The sequence below is a fragment of the Rhinatrema bivittatum genome, chromosome 2, assembly GCF_901001135.1.
Source record: "Rhinatrema bivittatum chromosome 2, aRhiBiv1.1, whole genome shotgun sequence".
NCBI lineage: Eukaryota > Metazoa > Chordata > Amphibia > Gymnophiona > Rhinatrematidae > Rhinatrema > Rhinatrema bivittatum.
In genome coordinates, this window is record NC_042616.1 from 744,424,503 (window position 1) to 744,450,884 (window position 26,382).

Genomic DNA, 26,382 nt, shown 5'->3' on the forward strand with positions numbered 1-26,382 from the left:
CTGGGGGTGACAGGTGGGAAAGAGACTGCTTGGGGTTGGGAGTGGTGAGAGAGAGGCAGTCTGTTTTGTGTAGGGTAGGACTGATGAGAGGGGAAGTGCTTGGGGTGACTGTATGGGGTGAAGCAGCCTGGTGTGTGTGTGAGGGGGGGGGGTAGCTGGGGTAACTGTATGGGGTGACTCTCATTGCATCTGAAAATAATGAAGAAAGACACCAAAAAAAACAAAACTTTATAGTAAACAGTCACGCTTCCTTCCCACTATGCCTTTTGGATTTATTTGGCAAGTTAAAAATAAAAACTAAAAATTCTAAGTCTGAATTTCTGCACTACTTACCTTTTTTTTATATATTGTATTTTAAACCTTATTCAATAGAATGCTATCAGCAATTGGCTTTCACTGCTATTGTTCAACTGAAAATAAAGTTTCAATTATCATGCTTCCAATGACAGACTTCAAAGTTTATGACAAGTCCTGAAACAGATTTTTTTCCTTTTACATACTTGTGAAAACTGTACTTTTTCCTCATTACTTTAGTTTTGAAACACATCAAGCATCATTCTGCTCCCCTGTGAGTTAGAACATTGTCAAGAATGTCTCACTTGACATCACACTCATCCAGCTATAGTATGTCTGCCTTCTGAAAAGTTTGGAGAATTGCAAAGGTGCCATTCATGGACTTTCCAAACTTAAAATGTAATATTTGAAAATGTATTGTATGTTAGGTGAATTGGAACTATTTATCAGGGAAATGTTGAGGCCCTCCCTAATTATTCACCTCTTTACTTATGGTGCAGGCCTTTATAATCCATTAACCATAACTAGAAATGTCTCAAAGTTTACATTTTCATACAGCAGAGTTCAACATTATTTGGGGGAAAATTGAATACATGTAGTTTTTCAATGCATATCCAGCATAGCTCTCTTCTTCAACAGCAGGAGGGAATGAAGATAGTGGATTTACATTCAGACAACAACCAACATGGACTGAATTGCATAGTCTGGGGTAAACAAATAAGTGTGGGGGTAGCTTGCTTGTTACGGCGGTTACTACTAGAGATGTGCATTCGTTTTTGCCGAATTGGAAAATTGCAATGAAATTGTCCAATTCGGCATGTTTCAGGGAGCCCGAAAAAAATCAGGATTTTCCCATTTTTTCTCAAAAATTCGTTTTTCTAATTAGTGCGCACTAACGGGAGTCAGTGCGCGCTAACTCCCCGTTAGTGCGTGCTAACTCCCGTTAGTGCGCACTAACAAAAACTAACAAAAAGTACAAAAAGTAACAAAATCTAACGGTTTTTGTTAGTGCACACTAATGGGAGTTAGCGCGCACTAATGGGGAGTTAGCGCGCACTAACTAAAAATCGATTTTTCGCGAAAAAAAAGACCCGAACCGACAAAAAACGACATTTTCCATGGCGGCCGAAAAACGAAGAACGACAACACAAAAAATGATGCACATCTCTAGTTACTACCCCAAATCAAAATTAAGCCTGATACTTCACTTGGAATACATATCCAGCTCAGCTCACTGCGTCAACGGCAGGGGGATGAAGAAAAGAGGATTTATATTCAGACAACAATCAACAAAGACTGAATTGCACAGGCTGGGTAAACAAATAAGCATGGGAGTAGCTTGCTTATTGCGGCAGTTACTACCCCTAACCAATTAAGCTTGATACTTCACTTAGATGCAGCTCCAGCACTGCTCTCTACATCAGTGGTGGGGGTGGAAGGTAACTAGAACCAAACAGTTAGTAATAAGGGCCAAGAGTAACAGATAAGTATGAGAAAAAAATAAGTGCGGAAGCATGCTGGGCAGACTGGATGGGCCATTTGGTCTTCTTCTGCCGACATTTCTATGTTTCTATGTTATCAATAGATGACTCAGGATTACTTGTTAAATTTTTGACAATGAGAAATAAGACACGTGAGTTATTGATAACAGCTTGAATTCTCTGAGTGTAACATTGCCTCTTTTTAGTCTCAGTGGAATTCCTATATATATCTAGTGATATTTAGTAAGTGTCATGATCAGGCAACAATTATGTTTTGTTCCATCAACAAGGATTTTATCGTAGCAATAAACCATGGAGATTTATTTGCATGTCTGTAGTGGTGAGTTGTAATATGTTCTCTTTCAAAGGTTGACACCCAAGAATTCATCAAGGTTGACACCCAAGAATTCATCAAAAACTATTTTAGAGTGCTTATGAAGCATTTGATCACACAGTTGGTCAGGATCAGTATATGACCACATTTAGAGATAATATTACCTAGGTTTGTGCAGAAGGAAAAAAACTGTTTCATTTCATATTTTCAATTCATGGGGATCCCAATTTGTTTCATTAGCTTCATAGGAAAAAAAAACAATGTGTTTATTAGTTTCATTTGTTTTCGTTTTGCCATTAAAGTCAATGGGGGAAGTATTTGCAGCCTATTTTTGGCTGCAGAATTGGGGTTTTCTTATCAATTCAGATGAAACATCTGGGGAGCAATCATCAGAATGAGAAAAGAGCTCCAAGTGGCAAAGTTGCACCAAAGTGGCATGAATATCCTAAGGCACCGTAAAGGGGCAAAGGGGTACCAGGAGTGGCAAGACTTTTTTAAGAGAGGTGCAACAGACAGGCACAGTGTTTGGGGTCAGGCCCTTATAGTGACTTAAGGGCTGGACAGATATGCACAGTGTTTGGGATCAGGACCTTGTAGTGACATAAGGGCTTGACAGTGGACAGACAGGCACAGTGGTTGGGGTCAGGTCCTTGCATTGATGTAAGGTCTGGACAGACAGGCACAGTGGTTGGGATCAGACCCTTGTAGTGACATAAGGTCTGGACAGACAGGCACAGCGTTTGAATCAGACCCTTATAGTGACGTAAGGCAGGACAGCAAGCACAGCATTTGGGGTCAGGCAATTGTAGTGACGTAAGGGCTGGAATAGTATCAACAAACAGGATAGATGCCAGATGTCATTTATACACATTTATTGTGGTGGAGATGTAAAAATGCCCGACAGGCTGAGTTTCGCCACTACCCAAGTAGCTGCCTCAGGGACTTACTAGTTCAAGGATTTGAACATGCATATATCGTATATTATCAAGGTTTGAACCACCAGTCAAAATCTGTCAGTATGATACAATTAAAAATGTAGCCTCCACTCTTGTCGTTGGGCTGGACAGACAGGCACAGCATTTGGGGTCAGGCCCTGTAGTGACTTAAGGGCTGGACAGATAGGCACAGTGTTTGGGGTCAGGCCCTTGTAGTGACGTAAGGGCTGGACAGACAGGCACAGCGTTTGGTGTCAGGCCCTTGTAGTGACGTAAGGGCTGGACAGACAGGCACAGTGTTTGGGGTCAGGCCCTTGTAGTGACTTAAGGGCTGGACAGACAGGCACAGCATTTGGGGTCAGGCCCTTGTAGTGACTTAAGGGCTGGACAGTCAGGCACAGTGTTTGGGGTCAGGCTCTTGTAGTGACGAAAGGGCTGGACAGACAGGCACAGTGTTTGGGGTCAGGCCCTTCTAGTGACTTAAGAGCTGGACAGACAGGCACAGCAGTTAAGGTCAGGCCTTGTAATGACATAAGGGCTGGACAGTCAGGCACAGTGTTTGGGGTCAGGCTCTTGTAGTGACGTAAGGGCTGGACAGATAGGCACAGCGGTTGAGGTCAGGTACATGTGCTGATAGTATCTGGAGCATATGAGGCAGTTGAAGCTGCTGCAAAGTTTTAAATTGCTTTTATTCATCTTGCCATTCACAGGTAAAATCTAAAAACCCAAGCAAAGGCATGTTTATTTTCAAAAACACTAGCATTTCCATCAACTCTGGTGCCAGCCTTGAGTGATGAGGGCTCATGATATCCCCTGTCATTGAAAATACACGTTCACTGGGTACACTGGATGGTGGACATGACAGATATCACTGAACCACTTTGCCTAGGTATGGCCAAACAGTGGACTTGTGTGCCCAATATGCCAGCGGATCTGTCTCCATGTCCTCTGTGGGCTCTGTGAAATACAGGGTCACAGACATTTGTGCTGGTGTCTCCTTTGCTTGGGTGGGCTGAGAGTCCTTCTTGCCAGTTGCTTTCGCTCTAGCCTGTGCCAGAAGAGATGATTTTTTAGGGTCAACATGGCTTTGGCGTACTGAAGTGGAGGAGGAAGTACTAGCTGTCACTGACAGAGTGCTGCTCCTGCTTCGGCTTGCACTACTCTCTGAAGTGCCCGCTGTTTCCTCCTCTGCTTCATGCCTAATCTGTCTCTGCCTATGGCACTCCTCTTCATAGACCTTTCCTAACAGCATTTTCTTCACAAATGTGAGACAATCCGACTATTGGACGAGTTTCCCTTTCACACAGGAATCACAGACTGTGGCGATCATGTATCTGTCGTCTTTTGTTAAAGGTCCTAATCTCTCTTGCACCTGCTTCTGCAAAAAGTCCAGACAACACAGCACCTCTGCTATCATTCCCTCTTCCTGTTTAAAGCCCTCCAAATTTCTCCAGAATATTAACTATAGGGATGATGTCAGCCAAGGTGGCACTTCTGGAACTCAGCTCCTCCGTGGTATCCTTGAAGGACTGCAGGATTTTTTACCAGCTGACTAACCAATCTCGATGCCCTAGGGGACTCTGCACACCTATGTCCATTTCTGCAGAAAGTTCATTAAGGAGTGTCTGCTGCTCCACTAATCTCTGCAGCATCATATAGGTGGAATTCCACCAGGTGCCAGTGTCTTGAATGAGATGCTTGTGAGGCATCCCCAAATCAGTCTGCTTTTGTTGGAGAACCTGCCCCGCCTTCACACTTCTGTAGAAGAACCCTGCTATGTTCTTGCATTTGTGTATTAACATATTCAGGTATTCATTCTCTTGGTGACTGGACTCCAACAACAGAGCTGACTTCATTACCAGGTGCAGAGTGTGTGCAAAACATCGGCTGTTCTGAAAGTGCTAGTTGGTTATTGCCTTAACCATGTTTGCACCATTGTCTGTGACAAAGAACCCTGTGTGTCTCGTTGGTGTAGTTGCCAGTCCTCCAGCATCTGTCTGATGCATGCTAGAATATTGGCTGAGATATGGGCCTTGTCCGTCAGGTGGGTGTGCAGTAAATCCCACCTCCATCCTGATACTTGTTCACTAATAGAGCTGCTGCTTGCCCCTGCCTCAGCCAGGTCCCACCAGTGTGCTGTCAGGGAGAGGTAAGAGTGTGAAGCATTCATAGTGGTCCAGATATCACAGATGAAATGTGCACTCCCCTCTGCCTTAGCTAGCAGTGCTTGGATGTGACTGCAACACTGGTTGTACAGGCTGGGGATGACCTTTCTGCTTTACTCACTAACTTAAAATTAACGTATTACCTCTACGCTGATGATGTCCAGATTCTCCTCCCAATCACAGAATCTCTTCAAAAAACCTGGTCCCACTGGAACAATTGTCTACAATCGATCAACAGCCTTGTCTTCAGCCTAAACCTGATCCTCAATACAAATAAGACCGAGATCCTCATCATATCGCCGGACGAAAATAGCGTCCTCCTCAACTCCCCAAGCTCCGCACAATTCGCAAAAACAGTTATCAATCACTCACTAGGGGTGTGCATTTGGATTGACCGCATTAGTAAAACGCAACTCATATTTTTTTTTTACTTAAAAAATTGATTCGACATAAACAATCGGATTTCCCACATATCGAACATAGATATGTTCGATATGTGGGAAATCGCGATTGTTGAGCCAAAATAAAAATATAAACCCCCTCACCCTCCTTAATCCCCCCCCCCCCCGACTTACCACAACTCCCTGGTGATGGAGCGAGGAGTGAGGACGTCATTTCTGCATTCCTTGGCGAGAAGCATGTGACGTCGGTGGCACGTCGAGTGACGCGGCGTCACGTGATTCCCGGCTCGTTCGCGCCGGACGGCTCGTTCGGCCCAAAAAGAACTTTTGGCCAGCTTGGGGGGGTCAGGAGGCCCCCCCAAGCTGGCCAAAAGTTCTTTTTGGGCCGAACGAGCCGTCCGGCGAACGAGCCGGGAATCACGTGGCGCCGCGTCACTTGACGTGCCGCCGACGTCACATGCTTCTCGCCAAGGATTGCAGAAATGGCGTCCTCACTCCTCGCTCCATCACCAGGGAGTTGTGGTAAGTCTGGGGGGGGGATTAAGGAGGGTGAGGGGGTTTAAATTTTTTTTTTGCACATATGTACATATACCCAACTCATTGGATTTTTTTTATGTCCATATTGGCCGCAAGTGGGACCCCCTTTCTGACATAAAAAATATGAACATAAAATTTTGCTCTGCACATCCCTATCACTCACCTTCCGTCAGAGATTTAGGGGTTCTGCTTGACAACCAATTTAATCTTAAAACATTTGTCCAAAATACAACTAAAGAATGTTTCTTTAAATTGCAAGTATTTAAAAAACTGAAACCTCTCCTGCATTTCCGAGACTTCCACCTGGTGCTGCAATTCATCATCCTCTCCAAAATTGACTATTTCAACTCCCTCCTTCTCGGTCTCCCGTGATCACCATCAAACCTCTGCAGATGGTCCAGAATGACGCCGCCAGGATACTCACCAACTCAAAAAAAAGAGATCACATCACTCCCATCCTCCAGTCACTTCACTGGTTACCCATCAAATTTAGGATCTCTTTCAAAGTGCTTATGATGATCCACAAGGACATCCATAACATTTCCCCTCTCAAGCTAAGCAGCTAATTCCATTCGAACACTTCAGATAGACCGGTCAGAAGAGCATACAAAGGCTCTCTTTATGCCCCCCTGCCAAAACCTCCCTAAGAAAGTGAGCATTATCAACAGCAGGGCCCACTCTATAGAATATGCTTTCCCGGATCTCCGTCAAGAATTCTGCCTCAGACTTTCAAGAAAAAGCTTAAAACTTGGCTTTTCAGTCAAGCTTTCTCCGGAGACTCAAGCACACACTGACGCCACTCCAAGGACATGGACTAGTGCTCGCGGACAATGGGCACACCTCACTACCAACCCGGTCCACCTAGGTCTTCTCGGGTGCTTCTCTTCCTTAGTTACTTGATTCCGCCCTTTCCCTCCTATCTCTCCTGCCCCTCCATACCCAGCCTCACCTTTTCAGTTGCCCTTATTATTTCATCTTAGACCCAAGTGATCAAGGCCTTATGTTATTTTTTGCTATTTATCCTGTATTGAAGTCTATATTATCCTGTATTGAAGCACCCTATGGTTTGTAATTGTTCCTTATTTTTCTAATTTTTCTAATATTCAACTGTTAAATGTTCAATTGTTTATTGTATCGCTGTCATGTGATGGTTCTGTTGTACTGTAAACCGGTGAGATCTGTATTCTATACAGGAATGTCGGTATATAAGAATTCAAAATAAATAAATAAATAAATTGTTTGTTCTGGAGGGGACTTTGTAATTTGGAGCTAAGACCTGCAGCAAACGCTTGAAACTCATATTATCTACTTCCTGCAAGGGCTGGTCATCAAGGACAATCATTTCCCCGATCCTCCTTGGTTACAAATTTGAGACTGCTTGCCTCCTTCCCCGGGATAGTATTACCGAATACCACCCCATTTCCTCCATGGTGGACTGTTGATTCTTAAGCATGGCAGGGGGCTGCTGGCCTGCCACCTGACTGCTAGAAGGGACTGAGGGTGTGGGATGAAGCTGCTTCTTTTCAACAGTTTAAACTGCCTGGAAAAAGGGGTCCCCTGACTGGTACTGCCACCATCCCCAAATGTCAGTACTGTTGGGTTTTGCTTCTGCATATGATGAAGCATGCCAAAATTAGTTAGATGTCCTACTTGCTTGCCTCTGCTAATAGCCCTGGCACTGTAATTACACTGAGCAAAATGAAGGTCCTCTGTCACTTTAAAGTGGCTCCAGATCACAGATTTCTTTCGTGATCCCTTCTCTATAACCTTCAGGGTGGATGCTGGCACTGGAGTTCAAGTAGTGGGTGCACCCTGAGAAGCAATGCCAGGGGATCAGTCACACTCTGTGCCTGCGCTGACTGCCCTTCTTCCTCATCATCATCAGTTTCATCTCTCCTCTTCATCACTGAAGTGGAGGCTAAGACAGAACTAACTAATCCTCCTAAACCTTCTTCAGCTATTAATTCTTCCATTTATGATTAAGAGAATCCCACACAAGATGATTCTTCATCGGAATCAGAAGCAAACAGTGTCTGCACTACATAGTCAATGCTAACTAGAGTCTGCTGTCGCACTGCTGCTTTTGGGTCTTGCTCTTTTGTCTTGGATGGCTCAGCCTCACCTCCAAAACAACAGGGTCAGAAACAGGTGGTGGCGGTGCATCATGTTTAAATTTAAGCTTTTTCTTGATGGAACTGCCTGCCCATCCAGAGATTTTAGATTGGAACAGCTCCCTTTTTAAATTTAATTGGGGACTGGCACTGCCTTTTGAAGTGCCTCCTCTGCCAGGGCCTCCTCTGCCAGTGCCAATCACTCGACCATTCTACCTTACCCTGACATCATGGATTTAATGTCACTGCCTACTAGGGATTTCAATTAAAAGGAGTATTTCTTTATTGGTGACTGAATCCCTCTGTACCATATATGTGAGTGTGGAAAACTACACACACACACACACACAGACACAGTGCAGTATCTTGCTGTACACGACAACTGAACCTGTTCTGTGTGCACAAAAAATGAAACTCCAGAGAAAAGACTGGAAGCCTAAGCAAGCCCATTTCCTACAGTGATGCTGCTTGTTGTTTGAAAATATCAACTCCCAGACAGCCACTGGAACTTTCATACTATCTCCCACCCACTCCACCCAAACCCTGCCTGTAACCTATCCCAGGGGGATAAGATCAGCAGAAAATGCCACTGCTGGCAGCTTGTCTCAGTGGGAGAGACAGAGACAGTCTGAGTTCAATTAAAAAAAAAAAGTGCAGAAAAAAAAAAAGCCTGGCTGCCTGGCAGGCACATCAGCAAAAAAGAACAAATATCTTTTTCAGCAATAGAAAATTAATTGTAGCAAACTAGCAAAGTAGCAATAGCAATTGAATAAAGATTTGAGATACTCGGAGAGTGCTCAAAAGCAACGACCTTCTCAGACAGAAACCAGGAAAAAAGTACACTGTGTGGTATGCTTGCTTACGGTAGAAATACAGCAGGAACAGCATCACAGAGCACTGAGAGCAGCAATTGGCTGAATTAGAAAAATGCTTTGCTCTGATACATTGTCATTCTGGTCTCCTTGACAACCTGTCTGACCCACCCTATGACAGGGATATGAGGACACATATGATTCACAGGAAAGAGCTTGTTGTTGCTATGGATACTCCCACATGACCTTCTCCTAATTCAAAAGGCTGTTAAGAAAGCACTGTGAACCAAACGAATGAAACTAATATGACATGTTTCATTTGTGGAGGATCGCCATGCGTTTCGTGGACCCGTGAATCAAAGAAATAGGGACCTATTCGTTGCGGATGTCATATTTGTTGAAAACGAATGCACATCCCTAATAATACCTGTTAGTAGCTATTATATTCTCTACCAGCTTGAAAAGGTAACCTTCAACAATAGATGGCCAGACCAAGGAAACTTTTTAGTATTGTGGCAGTGAAACTTTTCAAAGATAGGTAGGCCTGGTTTAAAAATATCAGATCCAAAGGATGTCTGTGTATGTGCATGGAAGAAGAATAAATGTCTCACATGATAGAGCTAAAGGCAACTGATCAATGTGTAAATTGAAATCATCAAGAACAATTGTTGAATTTAAATTAATGTTCACATTTAAGAATGATTTGGAGAATGGAAAAGCATAATAAGTCATAAGACCTGAAGGATATTGAATGATAATGAAGACAAAAGCAATATTTCATAAGGAGATACCATCTCAATGGGCATACATGTCAAGCCCAAGAAACATTTGAAAATAATCAATAGATCACCGCCCCCCAATTTAAATTGCAAGATTGGGTGAGTAACTGATAAATAGTCTGACATAATTGATTCAAGATGACTAAATCAGTTTCTGTCAGTCAAGATTCAGTAACCCGAAAACTATCTGGGTTTTGATCAACCAGTAAATTGTGTATAATAACAGCTTTCTTAGTAGCTGATTGTGCATTTATCAAAAAATGACTACTGGACTTAAATTGTAAAAAGAAACAGTGTATGTTAAAAGTATGGGAATATGAGAAGTCTGAGGCAAAAACTCACCATGCTTTCAAAGAGGAAGATCATCATATCTTCTCTGACCAGTAAGTACAGGAAGGAGTAAAAGCCATCCAAAAACAACAAAATACCTGTGAGGATGCTGGTTGCAGTGTGGCCCTCCTGCCTTCTGGAGATCTCAATGGGTTGCAGTCTGTGTTGCATACACTTTTCCATTAAGTCTCTGCAAAGCAGCACTGCCACACCCAGCTGTCAGTCTCACAGTGTGTTGCCTCAGCTTGGTTCTAACCTTCGTTCTTGCTTTCTTGTTTGTTTGCTGTTTTGCTTAGCTCTATATTTGTATGTATTTGTTGTTACGCATGCTGGCCACGGCAGACCCGTGGCTCAGCCCCATCACCTCTTCCAAAGTAATCCAGTGCCTGGTCCCTCATCTCTGGTGGCTGTGGGCCGCCGGCTCCGTCCTCAGGCCGCCCCTGGTGCCTCTGACTCTGTTGCAGCTCTTGTCGCTCTGCGCCATGCCTCTCCACATGGCCCGCAGAGAGACGCCGTCCCAACCAGCACCACGCCCCTCCCTAGGCACGCGTGCGCACACAGCCAAACCTTAAGTAGGGCAGCGGCGGGAACCTAGCCACAGACCCTTAATGATGGAGTCAGCGGAGCACCAGTATATAAGTCTGGGCCCTGCTTCCTCAGATTGCCTTTGTAGCAGTTCCCCTCACCAGTCATGTGCTCATTGCTTCATCTGTTCCTGGTTCCTGTCCTGAGTGTCCTCGTTCCTGTGTTCCAGTTCCTAGACTTCCTTTCGATTGCTGACCTGGTTTGACCCCTGCTTGCCTGACTACTCTGTTGCCTCTCTCCAACCCCAGACCTCTGCATTGCTTAACTACTACTCTCTACTGCCTCTCTCCAGCCCCGGACCTCTGCATTGCCTGACTACTCCGTTGCCTCTCTCCAACCCCAGACCTTTGCATTGTCTGACTACTCCGTTGCCTCTCTCTAACCCCAGATCTCTGCATTGCCTGACCACTCCATTGATTCTCTCCTTGTCCAGACCTCAGCCTTGCTTGCCACCGCTTCCATGTTGCCGCCAGCCTTGAACCCAGCCTGCTCAATGATGCCTCTTCAGTCCTTGTCCTGGACGTTGCTTATTCAGGCTGTGGCCTCCTCTTGCTCGGGCACCCCCTGTCAGACTGTGTTCCGTTGGTGCCTGGGTCTTCAGGACTCTGTCTCGTTTAGTACAGACTGATCTTTATTCCTGTTGCTGCTTCTGCTGGGCTGACCTCAATCCATCTATCGATTTCCACCGACGGAGGCCATCTAAGTCCAGCCGGCCCTGGCACCCAGAGACTCAACCTGCAGAGAACAAGGGCTGGTATTGGTTAAGCACCAGCTGGCCTCTGTCCATCAGCCCACTCTGCCTACTGACAGTGGGGACCCATAGGATCCCTCCTACGAGTAGCGTCAACCCCACCTCGGCCCAAGGGTCCACCTCTGGTGCAACATTTGTTCATCGTTTGTTCTTTCATGTTCTTGTATGTGTGCTGTTCCCTTTTGTTTGTTTGTATCTTTTGCAAGGACCACGGGATCCTAGTAGAAATATACAGAAGTACCAAATCAGATAAATATTGTGGCTTGCCACAGCAAATGGCTTTGAATGTGAGGCAAAGAATTTGAAATTTGGCCCTACATAAAACTGGCAATCAGGGTAAATTCTGAATAATCGGTATACTGTGATCAAATTTAAATAGGCAGTGCATCAATTCACCAGCCATGTTCTGGAGAAGTTGTAAATGTTTCATCTGGATGTGGGGTAAACTAAAATATTGAATTTTACAATAGTCCAGACATGAAATAACTAAAGATCCTAGAAAACAAAAAAAGGCTGAACATTCTGAATTTGCCTCTAAAAGAAAAATGAAGTTTGCACAGGTGAGGAAATCTGATGGGACATACTTAATTTAGAGTCCAGCTTAATTTCAATTGCTGTTACTACTTTTTTTATGGTGATATTAGAGCCAGTCATATGTAGAGAAAGGAAAGAAGTCTTATCAGATCTATTAACTCAAAGAGCCCCGGACATCTGGGATTTCAATTTCAGTTCATGGTAGGCTTAGCTTTCTTATGGTAGATCTTGGATCTTTATGTTACTGTCACACGCTGACCACATCAGTTTATGTTCTTTAATTTCTAATGTGCACTTGTGTGGTTGGTTGCAGGCAGGCATTAAACAGTAATGTGTACAGGAACATCAGCCATTTTGATTTAGAAAGTTTTGGACAATGTGAGACGTCACTGAACTGGGGATTGGGGAATACCAAAGAAGTTAAATGAATTAGGCCATGAAGAAGGATGTATTTCTTCCAAAACAAGTACTGTGTAGGGTTTTTTGGGAGTTCCATTGAGGACTAATGTGGTCAGCATGTGGCAGAAACATTATGGGTGACTAATTTAAAAAGCTGCCTCAGATGGTTCTCAGCAAGCCTAATCATCTTAGTAAAATACCCCTTTTTTTGCTTATTTGATTCCATAACGGTAACAATCAGAAAAGTAAATTGCATAATCCTTTATAAGGTCCATATTTGTTTTTCTGCTATTTCCTTTCAAAATAGTGAACCTAGCTTCTTAGTAATCTGAGACCAATGTGAAAAGAGCTCTAAGAAGAAGAAGATTTAACTGGAACAATTATAAAAGAGCTGACTTATTGTAGACATTGCCAATCACTTCAATCTAGATTTTAACTAGGTGACAATGAAAATTCAAAATAATTATCAGGAAAGCAGAAAAAATCATCAGCCATTGTGTCCCAGTCGATGCGATTGGAGTTCCTATAAGTAACTATTCTATTAGAAGGAGCTGCAGTTATCACATTGCTATAGGTGGTAAAAAGACCAAGATGGTTATTAAGAAAAAAGATTGTATACCAATTCAATGTGGGACAATCAAAGAAAAATCATTAGAGAAAAATGAGATATAATGTGTCAACTGCTCGGTATGTAAGGCCAATGGGCTTATTGGATAGGTTTTGTCAGACATATAAGATACAAGATAAATATCAGCTGATTTAGAGGGATTGTCAAAAAGTGCATTAAGCTCACCAACCACAATAAAGTGAGTGTATAAAATAGAGACATCAGTAAAGATCAATGTTTTGGATACTAAACCCAAGATGGGGAGGACTGTATAGCAGTAAGTAAGTTATATCACGGTTAGAGTCAGATTATAATAATAGGGCCTCAATACCAGTAAGAGTTCTAAGAGTAATCTCTGATACTTTAACTGTTTTATGAACAATAACAGCTACCCCCTTCTTATGTTTCTAATTTGAAGAAAAAAAAAGTCTGGAGGACAAATCTGTGCCAAACAATATGAACCATCACCCTTAAAGTAGGTTTCAGTGATAAAAAATTTTTTGTAAATTGCACAAAACTATAAAGTCCTTAATTGTGGAGTTTGTGGAAAAGAGAGCGCTGGTGTTTAACAAGCCATAGTTCATAATTCAAGAGAAATGTTTACCAGCCATGGAAAATAAGGAGAAGGAGTGTTACATTAACCAGGGAATGATCAAAGACCTTCTACATCCATAATTCTTGGTTATCAGATCCCCATTTTGACCTTTTCCCATAATGACTGGAATCTTTTTGCAGCCCTCGCCCCAGCTCATAGGAGGCATGAAGTCAATAGTAAAATGTATAATTAAAAGATGAAATGGAAACAAAATCTCATTACAAAGAAGTATATACTCACTCAAAACAGTAAAAGCCCAATCAAAATCTCCTGGTCCAACATCAAAGACTATATAGCCCCCCCCCTCAGGAGAAAGAAAGAATAAATATAAAAATATATTTAAAAAAAAAAGGGAACCCATGCATTCACTGTGCACACATGGTTGCAAAAAGAGACAGACACTTTAATATGGTCCACCCAGGAAGGGCCTGCCTAGTGAGGAGGGCCTACTGCTCTCTATTTAAGTGCTGTCATCAATGGCTTCCATGAGTGACATGAGTGAGGGGTGGAGCTTACTGGGAGCCCCCATGGGAATAAAAATTAAGTGGCAGCAGCATTAGACGAAGGATAAAGAAGTGAAACCCTTACTAAAAGAGCAATGTAGAGAGAAACAAATGTTAAACAACATGGGTGAGGGTGAACGTGAGGAGCCCTGAAAGGCTCAATACTCTAACACCCAAGAATAAGAATATTTCCCATCTCTTAATCTTCTTTATCACTTCTCAGACAGCAAGGAAGAAAAGCTAGAAAGCAATGTGCTTGGTAGCCCAGGTTTGCACAACAGGTTGATCAACAAATAGTGATTATCCATGTTAAAAGGTGCATAACAGCTCAACAAATACATAAGCAATAAAACCTGCAGATTAGAGCAATGTTTTGAGATATTTAGCTGTGCCAGTAGGTATGGAATAAAACATGCTTTTCATTAGCAAATCAGCTAAATTTGTTTCACCCACATATCTTAAACTCTCTGTAATCTCCCCTTCCTTATGTAAATTCTATAGAACAGTATTCAAAGTCCATCAATACCAGTTCCAGATCTCTTTTACCAGCATAAGCCCCTGTTCTAAGTATGAGGTAAGCAAATAAAGGATTTATTTTGGTTAGGTGATTGAATGATATTAAGAAAGATGCAACAGCTAAGGCTGAAACACTGGCTCTCTGATTGCTACTGCTCACAAATTTCAAACTTGTGCTAATTTCAACTATTTTCTGTGTGTGTTCTGATGTGTTCATGCACTTCTGCTACTGTCATCTTGTATTAGTGGAGAAAGCACACAGAATATGCTTCCATATGATATCAGCTCAAGCTGAAGACAAGTTTACTGACACTTCAATCACCACGCTGCCTGCTTCATGGAGCACCTACAATGATTCCTTCTGCTGAGTAATACACATATCTTTTTATTTCAGGCCACAAGAAATATTTTCAATTTTAGCTGAAAGGCTCCAAATGTATGCTTTCACAGCAATTGTTATTTGTTTTCTTTTTACACTATATAACCTTTAGATGTTTAAAAGAGCTTCAGTGGCTCAAGCAAAAAATGATTAGAATTGTATAATCCCCACATATTGTTAACAAAAGGAGCAACACAGTGAATGCCACTTGACCGATCTCAGGCATAGATTCAGTAGCTTAAATCTGTAAATACAATTTATATAATCCAGAGATTTGCCTCTTTCTTCCTTATATTAACAAACATGTCATTTTCCTCCTACTTCCAAAAAGTATCAAATGCACTAAATAAGTATTTTTCAAATCTGATAGTCAACAATTTTAATAAATAAAATCAGTCTTATTTTTCACTGTTTTTATAGTAACATACTGACATAGCATATAATGGCAGAAAAGGACCAAAATGTCCCATCCAATCTGCCCAGCAGCATGCTGCCCACCCCAGTCTGAGTTCACACAAATTCCTGCATGTAATCTGGCATTCACTCCCCCTTCATCCACTGTCTCATCCAGCTCTTGAGTTGTACCACTGCTTTTTCTGGCTTGTAACTACCATTCCATGCACGTTACTTACTCCCAAACTTTCTGTTTAAGTTTGTAACTGGTGCTTCTTATGGGTTACTCCGCGTTAGACGAGGGTTAAATAGGTGCTAATCCCCCTATTGCATTAGGGGGTGGATTAGCGCCTATTTAACCTGTGTCCGACAACGGGTTAAACAGTGAGCTCATATGAGCGCACTGTATTGCATCGGCCCCTTTGCTAGCTAGCCAACAACTTAATATGGACCTCAATATGGATAAGTAGGCTTTTGGTTGGAATAGGTATGTGATTTCTTGGGTTGCTGGCATAAGCAGTGATCCATTTTTTTCAGCAATGTAAACTTTAGCAACAGTCTATTCTTGTGTTTATGTGGAATCTCTTGTTGCTGTTTGTCTTCTTTATATCTGACTTTATAAATAACTTACTTTGAATGCTTTAAGTAACCCATCTCGAACTATGTACTGTGTGAGTAGTACCTTTTTTTTTAATTTAAAATAACATTTGCATATTACTTTCCTTACCTCTGCAGATGGGAACTGGGAAATCCCATGATGCTGTGTTGACTGAGTTTAATACACAGGTTAGCTGAGGATGGCCATCAAGAATGTATCCAGTTACACAACTATACCGGATTTTATCTCCAACATCAAATCTTGTGCCATATAGAATGCCTTTTGGTGGAACTCCTGGATTGCCACATGAGCTGCTCTGTAACTCTGCCAATATAGAAAAATAAATTTAAAAGTTATTTGCTATATCCGTGAAATAAATCAAAACATTTAATTGAAAACAGGAAAATAGAAATTATAGAGTGGAGTGTCTAACTAACAAACATTAACCAGAGTAATGAGTTATTACTGTTCAGAGAGCTTTTTTTGAGAAAACTACAATTAACATTACGTGTCCCAAAATTTGAATGAATTACTGTATAATCAAATCTATCACACAAAACTCTTATATATTGTATTCATCTAGTGATGTTAAAGTTAAGGGCAATTTCCAAGCCCTTAGTGCATGCTAACTCTAAATTGAATGTCTGAAATTTGCCCACTTTCAATGCAGCATATATACAGGCTTCTATTGGACACTCATTTTTAGCCTGACTATAAGGAGGTGTTAATGGGAGCATGTTTAAGATGGGAAAGAAAAATAATACACAAAGAGGTAGATCTTTAAAAAGTACGCGCCGGGGTTGGCGCGCGCAAGGCTGTGCAAAATCGGCAGCCTGCGCGCGCCGAGCCGCGCAGCCTGCCTCCGTTCCCTCTGAGTGCCCCCACCTTTCCCTCCCTTCACCTATCTAACCCACCCCCCGGCCCTACCTAAATTCCCCCCCCCACCTTTGTTGGGCAAGTTATGCCTGCTTGAAGCAGGCGTAACTTGCACGCGCCACCCTCGCATCCCCCGGCACAGGCCGCAGTGCCAGGGGACTCGGGACCGCCCTCCCGGCCCACCCCCGAATCATCACCATGCCCCTGGACTCGCCCCGGACCACCCCCTGACCCCCAGACATGCTCCCAGACATGCCCCCTCCCACCCCTTTTATGAAGCCCCGGGACTTACGCGCGTCCCGGGGCTTTGCGCGCGCCGGCGACCTATGCAAAATAGGCGTGCCGGCATGCGAGTGCCCTGCGCGTGTAAATCCGGGAGGATTTATGCGTGCAGGGCTTTTAAAATCTAGCCCATAGATTGTAAGGATTAACACCACTACATCTCCTGTAATTTCTCCTCCCTCCGCTGCCGATCATGAAAGATTACTGGGGCTATCTGACATCTTGCCTACCATCACTCTTCTCTTTTCATTTCAGACTGCTTTTGCCCATTTGCATCTAGGTTTACTCCCAAACAGCACAAATTGAAGCTATCCCCACTCTGCATTCTGCTGAGATTGTTTTTCAATAGTTATCCACAACTTGGATGCCTGGTGTAGTGTGATACAGGGAGTGAGGTCCTGGCCCTGCTGAGGATCACATCCTCATGCTCTCACCACACCAAGTGACCTCTCATATGCATATATTGTAATCATTGAAGCATTCCAGGATTTTTTAGCCATCATGGCATAGAAAATATGTGAGCACCCAAGAAGAGTCTTCCTAGATGACATAAACATCCATTATGGATGTGTATTCATTTGAAACAAAAAGTAAAATGCAGCAAATGAAACCATTTTTGTTTTATTCATGGAGGCCTGAAATAAATGGATGGTGCCCACAAATGTAATGAAAATGTTAATTTTATTCATTTATGTTTCCATTCAAGTCTATGGCTCATTGAAAGGAGCTGCAATGAAACTGATAATAGCAACCAAGCAACTTCAGTGGGAGGTAGCAGCAGTACCAGAGCTAAAATAGAAGAAGGAGGCAAATAGAAATGACAGAAGGATCAATCAAGGTGAAACATTTCTTTACTGGCCTATAGCTGGCATCTGGATCAATTGATGCTGACATCCTTCCACTGAGATGTCTGAGCATGTGCAAAAAACTCCATTTTCTCTGTTGAATTTCAGAGGGAACGCCTGACTTTTCACAAGCTCTCTTAGAGGCAAAGAAAAGCTTTACAAATATTAAGACTATTTTTGGCACTGGCAAAAGACTTTTCTTATTATCATTGTAGTCACAGGGATGTGAATCATTTTTATAACGAATTGAAATATTGTACAATATTTCTTAATTCGTTCTATATCGGTTAACATGAGAAACGAGCACTTTTTCCCCCAAAATTTTCGTGAAAATCGTTTTTTGGCTTAGTGCGAGCTCCCGTTAGTGCGCGCTAAGAAAAAAACATTTATTTTTGTTATTTTTTGTTAGTGCATGCTAACTCCTGTTACTGCGCACTAAGCCGAAAAACGATTTTTTACTAAAAAAAAAAAAAATGCCGATCCACGGGAAAATGAGATTTTCCCGTAGCCACATGAACCCGAAAGCGCAAATGATCGGGCACCCGATGCACATCCCTAGTCACAGAATTCTTACTGTGAGTAAGATAAATACACTGCTTTCTGTCTGTTCGCTGGAGCAGAGTAGTGGAAAGGAGATACAGAAGTAGGTAACACTGATTAGACTATCTGAGTCTGCACTGTACACTGCACTGCTTATTAGGGATCTGCATTCATTTAAAACAAATGTGTAAAATGCAAACAAAACTCTACTAACTGTCCCTTCTGTCAAATCAGCACATCTCACACAAGAAAGGGAAAGAGCACTGTCACTGGCTGGTCCTGTACTCTGGAATACCATGCCACTCGAAATAAGACTACAGACAAATCTGAAATTATTCAAAACTAATCTGAAAACCTGGCTTTTTAAACAAGGATGTTATAAAGATAAAGAAAGGGAGAAAAATAGTTGAGCGATAAGGATGCACCAAGCTAGAAGTTTTTAGTAACCTACATAAGCATATTAATGTTAAAATCAAACTGCCTAATTTGTTCCTAACAATCAGGTTTAACTTACACACCTAGTTTATTATTTTAAATTGTTACCGTACTATAATGGCACACGAGTAATTTGTAATCTATACCACCCATATTTCTCTTTATTGTGCCCTTCTGTAAACCGTTGTGATGGTATTTAATTTAAAGACGGTATAGAAAAATTTTAAATAAATAAATAAGGGCAATTTGTTTCATTTGGGGACCCCAAATAATTCATGGGCCCCTCCAAATGAAATTAACCATATTCATTGCATTTGTTTTAATTGAATGTATCAGGGGCCATGGTCTATGCCTGAGCATGATACTGGTGCCATAGCCTAGGCCTAGGACCAAAGCAGTGGCCATGCCTTAGCACCATGCACGATGCCATGACCTCAACTGAAACCCGAGCCCCCTCAAAACAATCACCTACCTCCCTTATCAGGTATCTGCAGAAGCAGTCATGTTGGGTCCCAACAGGTGGGCCTCAACCCGGTCGCAGACTCAAAGCCAGACCCTGGGCTGGAGGACAGGTCCCAAAGCCTAAGCCTCATCCTAAGCCATAGCCCAGGCCCACGCCAAGGCTATGGGCTGGCCTGGAGACCAGATCCCAAGGCCGGCACCATGAATGAGAACTAGGCTTGACACCAGGGTCCAGCCCAGAGGCTGGTTCCCAATGCCAAGACTTCAAATCAGATCAAGGCCAGACCAAGAAGCTAGTTCCTGATTCTTGGGCCTTGAGCTTGGGCTAGGCCACAGCCCAGGCTGAATACCGCAGCCCATCCAAGAAAATGGGTCCTAACTCCAGTACCTCAGCCCAGATCTAAGCCTGATGCCAGGGCCCAGCCTGGAGGCAATGCCATACATCAAAACAGTGGTCCATTGGAGTGAAAGCATCAGAGTTATTTAATTCTGGCGAGATCCCAGCAGATGGCGTCAGTTGCAGAAGAAAAGAAGAAAGAAGAGGACATTGTCAGAGCTGTTTCAAGGCATGGGCTCTGAGCCTGGACCTGACCCTAGACCAAGGCCCAGGCATTGGAGGCCAGGCATTGCCATTGATCCTATATCTGGAACAAGGCCCCAGCATTGGGACCTGTCTTCCAGGCTAGACAAATGCATTGGGCCTGGGTCCAGGACCTGGCCTAGGCTGAGGCTCAGGCATCTGGATGCCTCCTTTGGGCTGTACCACAGAATCCAGATGATGAGGCATTGTATAAGCTCAGGCCGAGGTCACAGTGACCTACCGTGTCCTCAGCCTATGCAAGAACGAGCTGGGCCTAGGCCTCACTGGTGGATCTCCACTGGACCGGGTAAGTGGAGGTGTGAGGATCCTGGCCCCATCATCTTTTCTGAGTGTTTGGAAAGGAGGGTCATGAGGCCTTGGGATTACACTTTTAGTAGTGTTTTCCTTTTTTTTTAAATTTGATTAATTTTTTCATATGAGTTAAACTAATCAAACATTCCAAAATCTAAAATTTGTGGGATAAAACCTCCCAGAAATGAACTGAAAAACAAAAACACATTTTTATTTTGCCCTACACACCCCTACTGCTTATCTGCAAACAGATTGCATTGAAGAGAAGCACATCCTTCTGACAGGTTTTTTTTTTGTATGTGATCAACAAGAGTCAGTTAGCATTGCACATATACTCATATACTATGTATATATGTGGATGTTTGAGAGACAAATATTGTTGTATATGAGGGATATCCCTAAACAACTGAGAGTGAGTATGTGCCATTAGCAAGCTATGTTTTTATGTGTGAAATGAAATCAGTCTATCAATTTGCTAGACTGTATGTGACAGGCAGACAGACAGTATCAACAAAGTATATTGTGTCACATCAAACCCCCAAGCAGGCATTTCTAATTCCAACATGCCATTGCAAGCAAAGGAGAGAGGAGGCAGCTGGCAGGGGAAAAAGACTGGATGTTCCTACAGAGCCAGCCCAGCCTGTCAGAAGCACAAACAGTAGTAGAATTGTGAAAAAAGGGAGTCCTTCCCTAAATTTAAAAGAGACATCTTTAGCCAAAGAAAGCCAGGAGTGAAAGCCAGCTCAAGCTATAAGAAATTAAATTGGGAGAACACGTATTACTGCTTTGGAACTGGGAGAAAAAGTGGGAAAGTGATCCAAGGCTGGTGTTAGCAGGATAGGATCAAGGACAGAGATAGCGTATGTGAAATATCCCAAGCCAGCAGCATGGTCTTCCATGATTACTACTTCTAAGGTAATGGAGGGAGTATTTTAAATTATTGATTCCCTGAATCAGAAGATATTGAAGAGCTAGTATCCAAAGAGAATTTGGAATACTTAGGGGTAGATTTTCAAAAAATATGCATGCGCGTCCATGTGCACACAGTACCTGGCACACACACGTAGATGCACAATTTTATAACATGCGCACGTTGGCGTGCACATGTTATAAAATCCCAGATCGGCGCACACAACAGGGGGGTATACTTTAGCAAATTCTTGCGGCGACGCATCAGGGCCTTCCGCAGTACCCAACCTTCCTCAGTACCCTACCCTCCCTTCCTCTATCCTACCCTTCTTCTATCCCTATCCTAGCTACCCCTATTTTTTTTAATTTTACCTTTTAGTCCTGCAAAGGAGCAGGAGCAAGTTGCTGCTGTACCAGGCGCCTCTAGCCCCACCCCACCCCACATAGAAACACCCCCCAGCCTGCCCCTTTCAAGAAAGCCCACACTTATGTGTGTACCGCCCTTTACGCGCGTGTCCGGGCCTTTTTGAAAACAGGCTTGGCGCGCGCTGGGGCTGGCCACTCACGTAAAAGCTGGATTTTACGCGTGTGGCCTTTTTAAAATCTGCCCTTTAATCAGTAGCATCTTAGCATCTACTAAGGAAATGGCGAGGTAGATGATGCTGTCGGTGTTGAGATCAACCTCAGTAAGTATAGGCAGAGTTGAGGGAAAGTTTGGTATTCTTGAAATCAATGTGCCTTTACTAGGCTTCCCAGAATGTCTATGTGATTCACAGGATGACTGAAAGCACCTTGGCAGTGTTGGTGCCTCTATACCTTGTTGCCATACCCTTGAGGTTTCACCGTGGGGACCTTGCTGCCACTCTGCCTTAATGATATACCCCAAACTTTACACATGGGGTTTTTGCTGCTACTCTTCCTTGCTGCTATACCTTTTATGCTGCATCTTGCTGCCATTCTGCCTTTCCGACATACCCTGATTCACTACCTGTGGTTCTCACTGCCTCTCAGTCTTGCTGCCATATCCCATACTCTTCACCTTGGGGGTAATGCTGCCATTCTGCCTTTCCGACATACCCCTGATTCACTACCTGTGGTTCTCACTGCCTCTCAGTCTTGCTGCCATATCCCATACTCTTCACCTTGGGGGTAATGCTGCCATTCTGCCTTCTCAACATACCCCTGATTCACTACCTGTGGTTCTCACTGCCTCTCAGTCTTGCTGCCATATCCCATACTCTTCACCTTGGGGGTCTTGCTGCCACTCTGCCTTGTTGCTATACCAATTATCTTACATATTGGGAATGTTTCTGGTACTCAACATTGCTGCCATACATCTTATCGTATGCTTTGGGGGTCTTTATGCCACTCAGCTTTGCTACCATGCCACTTACCCTATATGCCTTTACTGAGTTTCCCAGAATTTCTATGTGAGTGGCAGAATGACTGAAAGCACCTTGATGATTTTGGTGATGCTACGTCTTGCTGCCATACTCTCGATGTTTCACCTTGGGGGTCTTGCTGCCATACTACAGACTCTAAACTTGGGGGACCTTGCTGCCATTGTGCCTTGCTACTAATACCACAACCTTTAAATTTTGGGGGTCTTGTTAACACTCAGCTATACCCTAGACTTTGCATATTTGGGGTCTTACTGGCACTCAAACTTATTGCCATGCCCTATATACTATACCTGGTATGGGGGAGTTGTCACTCTTCTTTGCTGCCATGCCCCTTAAGCTATACCTAGGGATCTTGCTGTCACTCTGCTTTGCTGTCACACCCCATATTTACCATCTTAGAATTCTTGCTGCCACACAGAATTGCTGCCATGCCATATTTTCTTCTCCACCTTGTGTGTGTGTGTGTGTGGGGGGGGTCCTTTCTTCCAGTCTGCCTTGCTGTTATATCCCTTTTTCTAGACATTGGGGACAATTCCCCTCTCAGCATTGCTGCCATACACCAGACTCTACACCTTGGGATGTTTTTGCCACTAGTATGGCTATGGCTTCTTTGCATCTCATGGTGCTTTCATGTCTTCATGGCACTCTTTGTGCTGATTTGTTCCTCTATCAGTGCTTTGGGGCTTTTCCTGCAACCATCACTGCTTTGTTATTTCTTCATGGTACTTTAGGAAGTTCATGCCACTCTTATGCTGCCTTTAGAGGCATTTACCACTATTGTTGGTCCCAGCTTTTGAAGCCTTGGATATTTTTTCCACTTTAGCTGCTGTTTTGCTTATCTCATAGTGCCTTGGAGAAGTCCTGCTTTTGCTGGCACCCTTTTGTCCCTTTGTTATCTTAGGCTATTTATGCCAATTTTAGTGCCACTTTGCCATGATCTTGTGCCATGGAGTTCTCTTCCTCTTTCTGATGATATAGCCACAAGTTTGATTAAACTGATTAGAAAACCCCAACTATTGAGATCAAAATAGGCTGCATTGCTTCCCCCATTGACATTAAGAAAACAAAAAGTGAATGGAATGAATAAACCAAACATATGGAGGTGACCTATGAAACAAATACATAAACCTAAATGAAAAATTTGTCATTGCACATCCCTTACATCCATATCAATTATGCCTCCGTCTATCAACTAGGTAATTTTCTCACATATTGTAGAACATGCTTCCTTTAGAACTCCAAGAAACTAGGGAATCTAAAGTATTTTAAAATAATTTGAAAGATTTTTTTTTTTGCAGCTTGCTTTTCCTTTAGATTTTTTAAAGTATTTGTTTTATTTGTCAGTTTGTAGCTTTTTTAAAACCATAATGAAGAAATGTACTCAATTAGGTATTGAAATTTGTTATTGTTTATTTTGCATAGTTTTGTATTCATAAACCTGTTTAATGTTTATTATTGTGATCCACCCAGAATCATTTGTTTTGATATAGGCATAATATAATAAAAAAGTAAATATTTGGATCTTTGATGTGAGCACTCTTCCTGATTTCTTCATTTTTTTCTGATAATACTAAATTTGCTTCTCCACCTTTTGGTGTTTTTTTTATTTTTTAATGTCGATCGCTCTGTTCTTATCATTCCTGATACCTTCTTAGAGAACAACATTGGTATCTTTCTTCTTTTCCCTATGCTAAACAACCAGATTTACACAGAAATTAGTTGCCTTCTCAAAGCCTCCTTTTACTTTTTAATCAAAAAGGCAGTCACAGAGACAAGCTTTACACAGACAACCCTGACTGGGTTATAATGATGTCAGGATAATCTCTTCAGGGTGGACAGAAAAAGAGGAAATGGAGGATGAGTGGCATTATATCTAGAAAAAATAATATTAAAGCCAAAGAACTACAGGGCTTACATAGCAAAATGGAGGCATTATGGGTTAATCTGGAAAAAGGGAATGAGATAACTATTTATACTGGTTTCATACAATTACGTCCTTCATAGGCAGAAATATGGATATAAATTTATTTGAAGACATTCACAAAATGTCTTTGAAAGGGGATGATATTGCTACATAATTTCAATATGCTTAAGATTGATTTGGACATCCCAGCTGCAGTGTCAACTAGAAGTAGGAATCATGGATTCTTTACAAAAAAAAAAATATATATATATATATTCCAGCAATTAGTAACAGATCTTGTGCTTACAATTGGGGAGAATGTTTCAAATGTTATGGAAGGTGATTACCTGGGATTTAATGAACACCAGATTATTTGGTTCAGTATCAGAGCACAGACAATGATGGTTCATTCAATGATGAGGAACACAAACTTTGCTAAGATGGGGGAGTATATCAAGGAATCATTAGCTGTATGGAAAAAGCTAGGAGAAGTAGTAGAATATTTTGCATAACTAAAAAAATAATAAGGGCAGAAAACTTTTTTGTTAGGCAAGAGATGAAGGTAAGAGAAAAAAGACACCACTGCAGTTCTCTAAAGAAGTGACTGAAAAGCTGAGATTAATTTATTATTTTTATATACTGACATTTGATCTCAATTGAGACATCACACCAGTTTACATTCAGGTACTGGGGCATTGCTCTATCCCTAGAGAGCTTACAATCTAAGTTTTTGTACCTGAGGTAAGGAGGAAAGTGACTTGCCCAAGGTCACAAGGAGTGACAGCAGGACTTGAACTCAGGTCTCCTGGTTTATAGTCCACTGCTAACCACTAGGCTATTCCTCCTCCCATTACTACTCATCAAGTACAAGATTATGATTAGTACTCATAAAGTACAAGAGGTAGCAAAATGAAGAAGATAAGCAACTCTATCTGGAACAACTAAGAGAAACTATAAAAGTAGTCAGAAGAACAAAGGTGCAAATGGAAAAAAATATATACTGTAGTTTAATACAGTAAAATAAGAGGACTGATTTTGTTAGAATTTTCAGAAAACTGTGTTTGCAAGAAACTAGCAAAAATAAAAGCAGATAAAGCAGTGGAGCTGGACAAAACACATCCAAGTGTACTATATAATAGGGATGTGAATCGTTTTTTGTGATTTGGCTAGTCTTGTGGGGGTCAGGAGGCCCCCCAAGCTGGCCAAAAGTCCCTGGGGGTCTCGGAGCGACCTCCTGCACTCCGTCCATCCGATGCCACTACTCAAAATGGCGCCGATAGCCTTTGCCCATTCTATGTCACAGGGCTACCGGTGCCATTGGTCAGCCCCTGTCACATGGTAGGATCACAAGATGGCACCGATGGCCATGTGACGGGGCTGACCAATGGCACCGGTAGCCTCTGTGACAAAGGCTATCGGCGCCATGATGAAACCGGCACCGAGGGTGTGAGTGCAGGGGATGGTTCCCGGACCACTGCTGGACCACCAGGGAATTTTGGTAAGTCTTGGGGGGGAAGGGTGGGGGTTGTAGTTAATTTGAATTTTAGCTGGCACACAAATAGAAATCGCCGTATTAACGCATCGGGCGCCATATGGCTGATGCAACGTATCTGCTCCCTGACGAATCCGAATCGCGAATGCAACGTATGGCGTCCCTCTGCACATCCCTATGTATATAAATGTACTTATTAAGTATTTATTCTTATGACTTAGAAAGTGGACCCCTGTTCCGAGGTAGAGTCAGCGTTAGCCAAAAGGGAGTCAACCCTCTCTCTCTCCGTCGCCAAGGCCTGCTG

General features: G+C 42.6%; 1 protein-coding gene across 1 annotated transcript in view; it reads right to left on the bottom strand.

The window, feature by feature from the left end:
- CSMD3 (CUB and Sushi multiple domains 3) overlaps nucleotides 1-26,382 on the bottom strand; it is a 3,551,396-nt gene that overhangs the window by 2,940,017 nt on the left and 584,997 nt on the right. The window contains 1 exon segment of the mRNA XM_029591914.1: nucleotides 16,169-16,363. Within this exon segment, the coding sequence (XP_029447774.1) occupies nucleotides 16,169-16,363 (195 nt within the window).